The sequence below is a fragment of the Lampetra planeri genome, chromosome 18 (genome assembly GCF_965212315.1).
Source record: "Lampetra planeri chromosome 18, kcLamPlan1.2.h2, whole genome shotgun sequence".
Taxonomy (NCBI): domain Eukaryota; kingdom Metazoa; phylum Chordata; class Hyperoartia; order Petromyzontiformes; family Petromyzontidae; genus Lampetra; species Lampetra planeri.
This window is the reverse complement of record NC_136124.1, coordinates 11,241,798-11,250,199: the sequence shown is the minus strand read 5'-3', so window position 1 is coordinate 11,250,199 and position 8,402 is coordinate 11,241,798. Positions and strand designations below refer to the sequence as shown.

General features: G+C 47.1%; 1 protein-coding gene across 1 annotated transcript; it reads right to left on the bottom strand.

Annotated features, from left to right (window-relative positions):
• Nucleotides 1-6,755: 6,755 nt before the first annotated feature.
• Nucleotides 6,756-8,402, bottom strand: LOC144723722 (muscarinic acetylcholine receptor M1-like). The gene has a single exon (XM_078602659.1). The coding sequence runs from the start codon at nucleotides 8,400-8,402 to the stop codon at nucleotides 6,756-6,758; it is 1,647 nt and encodes a 548-aa protein (XP_078458785.1).

Here is an 8,402-nt window from a genome sequence, read left to right as displayed (position 1 = left end):
ATTAGAGTGGGATTTTGTACAGTCGGTCGCACGTTGGTTTACATTGCAGGAGTGGACTTGCTCTGCTGAAAATAAGGTCAAGAGGTCAATCACGTGACTCACTGATGCCACGACATCTCCCTATGAATTTGTTCTGCTAGATCTTGCAACGTTGACATACTGCGGGCCTTCAAGGTGTCCATGCTTACTAAGGAAAGAGTTTCGGGTTATATATTTTTTTATCACAGTTTTAATGTCTTATCAGATTTTTTGATCATTTACATTTTGTAATCATGTAGTGTGTCTCCACCCGATGCCACGTCACCCCACATTTGTCGGGAAAACCGCATACGTGAAAGTGATATCACTTCCTGTGGCGCCACATGCTTGGATTAAAACAAAATAAGATATGAAATTTTGTATCTCGGCCTGATTTTGGCATTTTTAGAATTCGAAAATCGGGAACATCCGTAGCTCTTTAAAAAAAACTCACATTTGTTGAAGTTACACTGTGGCCTTACAATGAAACATATAATAGGTGACGTTTCAGGCAATGTCACCTATTATAAAAAACACATTTCACCTGAAACTCTTTCCTTAGTAAGCACGGACCTTGTAGGCCCAAGGATGTCAACTTTGTGAGATCTAGCAGCAGGAATTCACAGGGAGATGTCGTTTTCATTTTGAGGCAGTGATAATTTGTTGAGCTCAGTGGTTCTCAAAGTGTGATCCCTGGACCACCAGTGGTCTGCGACGGTCCTCCAGGTGGTCTGCGGGCTGTAATACAAATGCATATTGATCCGGATATACTAACAATGGGTATACGTTTTTTATCGGACAAGAATTAATATTCTACCCATGATATTTCATTTAAAAATTACACTACACTAACCCTGGGATCAAAATGCCCCATCCCCCCCTGAAAGAAAAAAAAACTTTTCGCTGAGTTAAATAGAAATGTTTTATGTTCTGGTAATATTGTAGTGACTGGGAATAATCACTATGTGGTGCCGGGCCTGCGAGGCCACGGCGGGATGTCTCCTGTTTTGTGTCACCCTGGACACGGGGTGAAGTACCAGCCCTAGTGGGGGCTTGGGTGAGCGCTGGTTAAGCTCGGTGGCACCAGGCACAGCGTGCGGTGCGGGCTCCCGTTGAGAGAACGAGAGAGCGTCAGTTAGCTGGGGTTATGTTGGGGGCATGATACTCTGGCTGACCTGGGGACACGTGACTGGATGATACTGGAGGGAGGCCACCGGTGGAGGGGGCCAATGGGTGGTCACGTGGTCCGGGATGAACTCTCGAGAGCCTCGGGGCAATGGCGAGAGAGATCGAGAAGGTGGGCGGGGCGAGAGGCGGAGCCAGCCCCAGCCCGGCCCAATATAAGGGGGGCCCTGTGAGGGGCTCAGGGTTCTTACTGTTGTAGAGGCAGGATATCCACGTCAAGCTTGAAGAAGCCTCCAGCCACGCGGTCCGGGACCCAGCTTATGATCCGGACCGGGAGAGCGGAACCGTTTCTAGTTCTGCTGTAGCGTGGTTAGTTGGGTGGTCACCACCCGAGTGTGTGTTGTGTTAGTAGCCTGGAGTATGTTGTGCTAAGAGTTTAATAAAAACGGGTTGCTATTCAGTTGGACTCACTACAATATGAATAATTTTGTATGACTGGTATTGAGAGAGAGAAGCGAACACGTTTTGTCACCTAGGTATGGAGGTGGTCGGGCGGTCTGCGGAAATATTTGCATCGGCCGAGTGGTCCACCAACCAAAAATGTTTGATAAATACTGCCCTAGTTCGAACAGTGTCCCAATGTCTGTCCTTGGTGTTTCCTCTTCCCCTTGGCCACTCCTGTGCCTGTCTCGGATAACCTGACCTCCTCCAACCCTGCACACGTGGCCCCACCCATCTCAACCTCCTCTCCCTTTTGTCCCGTTTTACTCACAAACTTCTGAGTTGCCGTGACCCCCTTATCTCACACTATACTCTTTGGTTCTTTCGGTAAAGTCACGTAGGTGAAAAATATATATATAAAAATAATCTATAAAAAATAAACTCACGACGTTTCGGGTGCAACACACACTGCTGAACTGGGCAAGAAATCTGCAGCGAAACCTTGAAATTCCTGGCACATTCTATGCACGCATCTGCAATGCAAAAGACCAGAAGTTCCTTTTACTTTGTAAAAGTCAAGCTCCGTGACCGATACAGCAACGCCCGTCGCGAACACCTCTCCCAAGTGGTTGACACGATGCATCAAAAACGAGTCTAACATGAAAACCAGCAAAAGTTATTTTGTTAAAAAAGTGCAAAAATCTTGCAAACAATACCAATCGGCTGAGTTAATTAAATAACATGTATATTGCAAAAGTCCGATTCCTAGACTGCCCACCTTGTAGCATATCTGTCAACCCATACGGTGTACCCGTACTCTTGTACAGGGACACTTTGTTTTCAGGGCCATGAGGCGTATAGCCATTTCAATGCGGCAGCATTTTTTGTGTCTATTTGTTTGTGTTTCTCCCTTGTGATGGGACTTCGTAGGATGAACGTTGAGATTTACAAGGGCACGGGGTGACCAATAAGGTCTGAATTGGTCTGTAATAATGTAGGTGCTGGTAAGGGGTTAACAGGTATGTTGTAATTATTAAAGAAGTGGACCACGTGGGCAATCATGATTATCCGCACGCAGTTCATCAAAATTAGCAGATTAAACGTGCACCTGAGATTTTGACATTAATTAATCACTCGTGGATATTCCCTTAAGCCCAAATTAATCATCTAAAAACCGTTATACATTTGTAGTGACTAACTCGGAGACACTTAAGAGTTTGAGGTACTCTTTATTAACAAGCACCATCGGGGTTAACACTTCACAATAAGGTAAAACATCAAATAAAATAAATGAAAACAACAAAATTAAATCACGACGATTCGGGCACAACACAAGCGTCCTTCCTCAGGTGGGGACAACGTAGCGAAAGCGTAACCGCTTAAGGGTGTCTCAGAGATGGCTGTGACGAGGAATTATATAGTCGCGGGGGATGGAGGGAGGGGAGGGGCCATAGTGAGTGTGTGGGCAGGCTGTGGACTGGGAGGCAACGTTGTGCAGCGCGGGGCGGGGGGGGCTGGGAGGTAACGCATGGAGTTCAAACTGAAGCTTTGTGATGCAGGGGGCGGAAGTAGATAAGAAAGCTAAGATTAAGCAGCCTTTTGTTATGCTGCGGGGGGGGGGGGGTAAATTAAAAATGCGCAAGGTGAAACACACTAACGTGTGGTAATGGTGATGGTAGTGTGTGAAGCTGGGGGTAACGGACTGGAAATATGGATATGATTATGAAACAAACATAGACATAACTTCAACCGAGATGATAGATTCAAATTGAGCAATCCTGGAAGGATGTAATTAACCAAGTTAAACTTTAGCTACTGTGCAGTTTACTGCTAGACAGCCAGTTTAGATTTATTTTCATATCCATAATCCCAGTCTTCTACTCCCAGCTTGACACACTGCCATCACCATTGCCACACGTTATTTAGAGCGTGCAAGTTTAGATTGCGCCTTCCTAATTTTCCAGACATACAAACATAGACATAACTTCAATCGAGATGATGGATTCAAATTGAGCAATCATTGGAAAGATGTAATTAACCAAGTTAAACTTTAGCTGCCGTGCAGTTTACTGCTCGACAGCCAGGTTAGATTTATTTTCATAATATCCATATTCCCAGTCTGTTACCCCCAGCTTCACACACTACCATCACCATTAACACACGTTGTTTTTCATCTTGCGCATTTCTAATTTACCTCCCCGGCAGCATAACACAAGACTGCTTAATCCTAGCTTACTTATCTACTTCCGCCCCCTGCATCACAAAGCTTCAGTTTGAACTCCATGCGTTACCTCCCAGCGCCCTCCCCCCCCCCCCCCCCCCCCCCGTGCTGCACAACGTTGCCTCCCAGTCCACAGCCCGCTGACACTCACCTTGGCCCCTCCCCTCCCTCCATCCCCCACGACTATATAATTCCTCGTCACAGCCATCTCTTAGACACACTTAAGCGGTTGTGCTTTCGCTACGTTGTCCCCACCTGAAGAAGGACGCTTGTGTTGCGCCCGAAACGTCGTGATTTAATTTAGTTTTTTCATTTATTTTATTTTATTTTTTACCTACGTGACTTTACCGAAAAAACCAAAGAGTATGAATCCTTGCAGTCACGAAAGCTTAAAATTTAGAACTTCACAATAAGTCCGTCTATAGTCGACGACATTGCCCAGTCAGGACAGTTGGTAGGCTGCCTGACTGGTGACGCCCGAGATGGCGAAGACGGAGACGACGACGAGAAGAATGGTGAAGATTCCAGCAGCACGACGGGGATCCCACTCCATACGACAGCCCCGAGGTCCCTCTTATACTGTCAGCGTGCCCTGGCTCCGCCCTAGGCCACGCCCCCTTTCTAGAACCTACCAGCGGGTTCTTGGTGTGCCCCTTCTGTGACCTTTCCCCCCTAGATCCCCCTTTGGTGTATAACTTGGCCTGCTGACGTCAGGGCTGCTGTAAGCTGCAGATCCCCTTCACCGCCAGCAGCCAGCGCTTTGCTGCTACATTACATATGTCTCGATTTAAAGCTTTCGTGACTGCAGGGATTCATCTTCTTGGTTCTTTCGGTAAAGTCACGTAGAATGGAAATAATAAAATAACGCAAGTAGTGGCCGAAACGTCGTGAGAATTATTTTATTGTTTTATTTTCATTATTTTATTATTTCCATTCTACGTGACTTTACCGAAAGAACCAAGAAGATTACATATGTCACTACACATTTGTAGAGACAGTGTGTGGACTAGTGGCCACAAGTGGTAACTACGGGTGTGAAAACAGTATAGGATTACAACAGGGGCAGTATTTACGCCTAGCAATAATGGGGGATAACCAGGCCAGGGAACTAAGAGGGGAACGATCTGGAGGCTTCGGGCATCTGCGAGGGAGTTTAAGAAGAGGGGCATGGCCAGGAACGGAGCCATGGCTACGCTGGAGGATAAAAGGGGGCGAGAAGCAGGGTTCTAGGCTGCCGTGGGGTTCGGGGTCCTGGCCGTCGTCGCTCTCGTCGCTGTCTTCGCTATCGTCGCTGTCGCCGCCGTAGTCGTTATATAGTCAGTCAGCTATATAGTCAGAGATCGTTATGTCCTCAAAGTCATAAATGTGAGATCGAGTCGACGCTGGGAAGAGATAGAAAAATAAACGAAGAAACCCTCTACAGTCCGTGTGTTCCGAAGTCATTATACATTGTTACACTTGGAAATGTTTATTACAAGTCACGCACTTAAACCGAACAAATATGTGCTCTGGTTAATCCGAAATCTACATGATCGCCTCGATAGTAGAGTAGTTGCATATCTTTACAACAATGGGCGGAGTTTGATTGATGTTGATTGGCATGGCTCTGCTGCTGTCCACTTAGTGGGCCGAGTATTTGCGTGGGAGCAGGAAAGTTCTATCACCGAGCACGTGCATCGATTGGTCGATCGTTAGAATTCATCCTAAATCGAAAGTAACTATTACAATTGTCAGTTGTGCTTTATTTTGGGTGATTTATCCAATCATTTGTTTTGTGAGTTTTAATTTACGAAACTGCGATGGCAGAGAAACGTAAATATAATTTATACCCATTTTAGTTGTTTTTGGCGTAGAGATCCACGGAAAATTTATACTTTTGGATTATTCATTTTTTTATTATCTACGGCCGTCCTCCGCGTCATTAGCACGGATCATCGAGGGTCTCCTGTAAATTATTTAATGTTTACAGTTCATGATTTAATTATAGCTAAGATTCGTTTAAAAATATGAGTACTTTTTAAACTTACTAATATTCAAAGATTAGCCTTAACTCCCATACGGTTACAATGATATGTTTGTTTGTATTCAGTGCTGCACAAATGAAAATTGAAATTAATTTTTTTTATTAACATTAAAAGTTAAACAGACAATTTTCTTACGTAATGGTAGATTCGTGTTGTAATGGTTAGAATTAAAATAATTAGATTCGATAAAAAAAATGTTTTAACTGGCAACAAAACTGACACCTTTTTTTTTACAAGGAGTGATGTTTGCATAGACCACAATACCTGCAGTCATAATGCAAACAAAAAACATAACTCTTATAATGTATGCACTGTCCTTGAAGTTGATTGGTCCACACCCGAGACAGCTTTCCTTAGAGCCTAGTCTCACATGGTGTTGGACCAGATGACGCCAAAAGGTGCACAACTCAAAGACAATGCACCATCAGAGTATGAGAGCTCGGGGTAAGAATTTACACCATTGGAACCTCATTTGCCAGAAGAAAAAATATGATAATTGTTTTTTTACCCTTTTATCTGGCAACAAAACTGACACATTTTTTTACAAGGAATCATCAGATTCATCCACTACTGGATGATGAAGTCCTCTCACAATCTTGCGATGAAACAATTCATCGTCTAGCTTCAGGAACTGAACGGAGGTAGAGAATGTGAGACGCTCGATTCAGGTCCTGAAGAAGCTCCTAGCACGTGGCGCGAAACCGTCGGACATCACGCCAAAGAACGCGCGTTACAACCCGATAAACACCTCGGAGAACTAACGAATTCTCACGGCCTACACGTGGTGTTTGCTTCTTAGATAGAGGCGAACCGTGTAACTGGCAACGTTCTTAAGCCATTGCCGTACTCATCAATTATTTTAGCTGTTATATGTAGAACAAGTATCGGAAATAAATGTGTTTCCAATGCAAGCCGGACACTGTCCCCTACGTGACAGCATTCCACTTGCACGACAAAATCGTTTTAAACGTCTTGCGGAAGTGCATGTTGCACAGTGCGTAACACATCGGGTTGACCGTGCTGTTGACGTAGCAAAGCCAGTATCCCAAGTGCCACAACTTCTTCGGGACGCAGTCGTCGCAAAACGTTGAGACGAGCACCATGATGTTGTACGGAGTCCACGTCACAATGAACGCCAGCAATATCGCGCACAGGATCCTGACGACTTTCTTGTCCTTGGCGAGCAGGCTGCAGTGTCTCCTCGCCGTGCTGCTGGGCGCCTTCCCTCCTTTGCACCTTCTGTCTGATCGTCCTTTCAGAACCATCTCGTCTGCAGCAGACTTGTCCTCACGTGGCGGTTCTCTCTCGGCGTCCCGTTGCTGGAGGGACTCCTCGATACACATATCGACAAGCGTCGCACAGTTGCTTTCTCCAAGGTCGCGTTCTCTTCCTGTTGAGTTGATCCGTCCGTGCTGCGGCTCGGCGTCAGTTTCACCGTCGTTGCTCGCGAGTGAAGCGGCCGCTGCCATGGGGTCATCGCGGTCGTCAGATGGAGCAGAAGGCCGTGGAGAGCTTCTAATTGTTGCTGCGGCAGCTGGCTTGGCGCAAAAGTCCACCCGCACGTTCGCAGGCTCCTGCTCGTCATCGGAGCTGACCGCGCACCCCAGCGACGCAACCTCCTCCTCCTCTTGCATCGTCTCAACGTGTCCCTCACAGCTCTGCAAGCTGCATTTCCATGGCTGAGTGCCCTGCGACGTTTTGCTTGCCGGGGAGTGGATTCCGTCGTGAGCCCTGGCACCGCAATCTTCGTCGTAATCGTCGTCGCAATCATCGTCGCTCAGAAAGGTCAAGCATCCTCGTGTCCCTGTCGGCACGTGGCTCCTGGACTTGGACTCGGAGCCCTGCAGAGTCGCAAACTGCCTTGATTGCCGCCGTGTCTCCCTGTAGATCCTCCAGTTGAGAACCATGATGATGGTGATGGGCAGGTAAAAGGCAGCTATGGCTGTACCAAACGTGATTATGGGCTCGGAGAGAAACTGGATGTAGCACTGATCCTCCGGCACCGTCCTTTTGCCGACCATGTACTGCCAGAACAAAATAGCCGGTGCCCAGAGGACGAACGATACCGTCCAGGCCAGGCCGATCAAAATGGAGGCCCTCCTCTTCGTCCGCTTGGCTTTGTACTTCAGAGGTCGAGTGATGGAAAAGTACCGGTCGAAGCTGATCGCCAGCAAATTCATGACGGAAGCGTTGCTGGCCACGTAGTCCAGAGTCAGCCACAGGTCGCACATGACCGTGCCCATCGCCCAGCGGCCCGTCAAAATGTAAGCGGTGTACAGGTTCATGGAGAAGAGGCCGACGATGAGGTCGGCAGCGGCGAGGCTCAGCAGGAAGTAGTTGCTCACCGTCTTGAGCTGCCTGCAGACCCTGAAGGAGAGCATCACGAGTATGTTGCCGACCACGGTGATCAGACTGAACATCCCTGCCACGACGGCAATGACGACGACTTCGGCGACGTTCTGTTTCCCAGCGAGCAGATCGCCGGTGCTCGAGTTGAGCGTCAGAGCAGCGCTCGGATTTTGAGAGGTGGGGCTCGAAACGATGCCTTCGTGTTGAATATTGATTTCTTCCAT

Coding starts and splice junctions, on each gene's coding strand:
- LOC144723722 (XM_078602659.1), bottom strand. CDS start 8,402: ATGGAAGAAATCAATATTCAACACGAAGGCATCGTTTCGAGCCCCACC.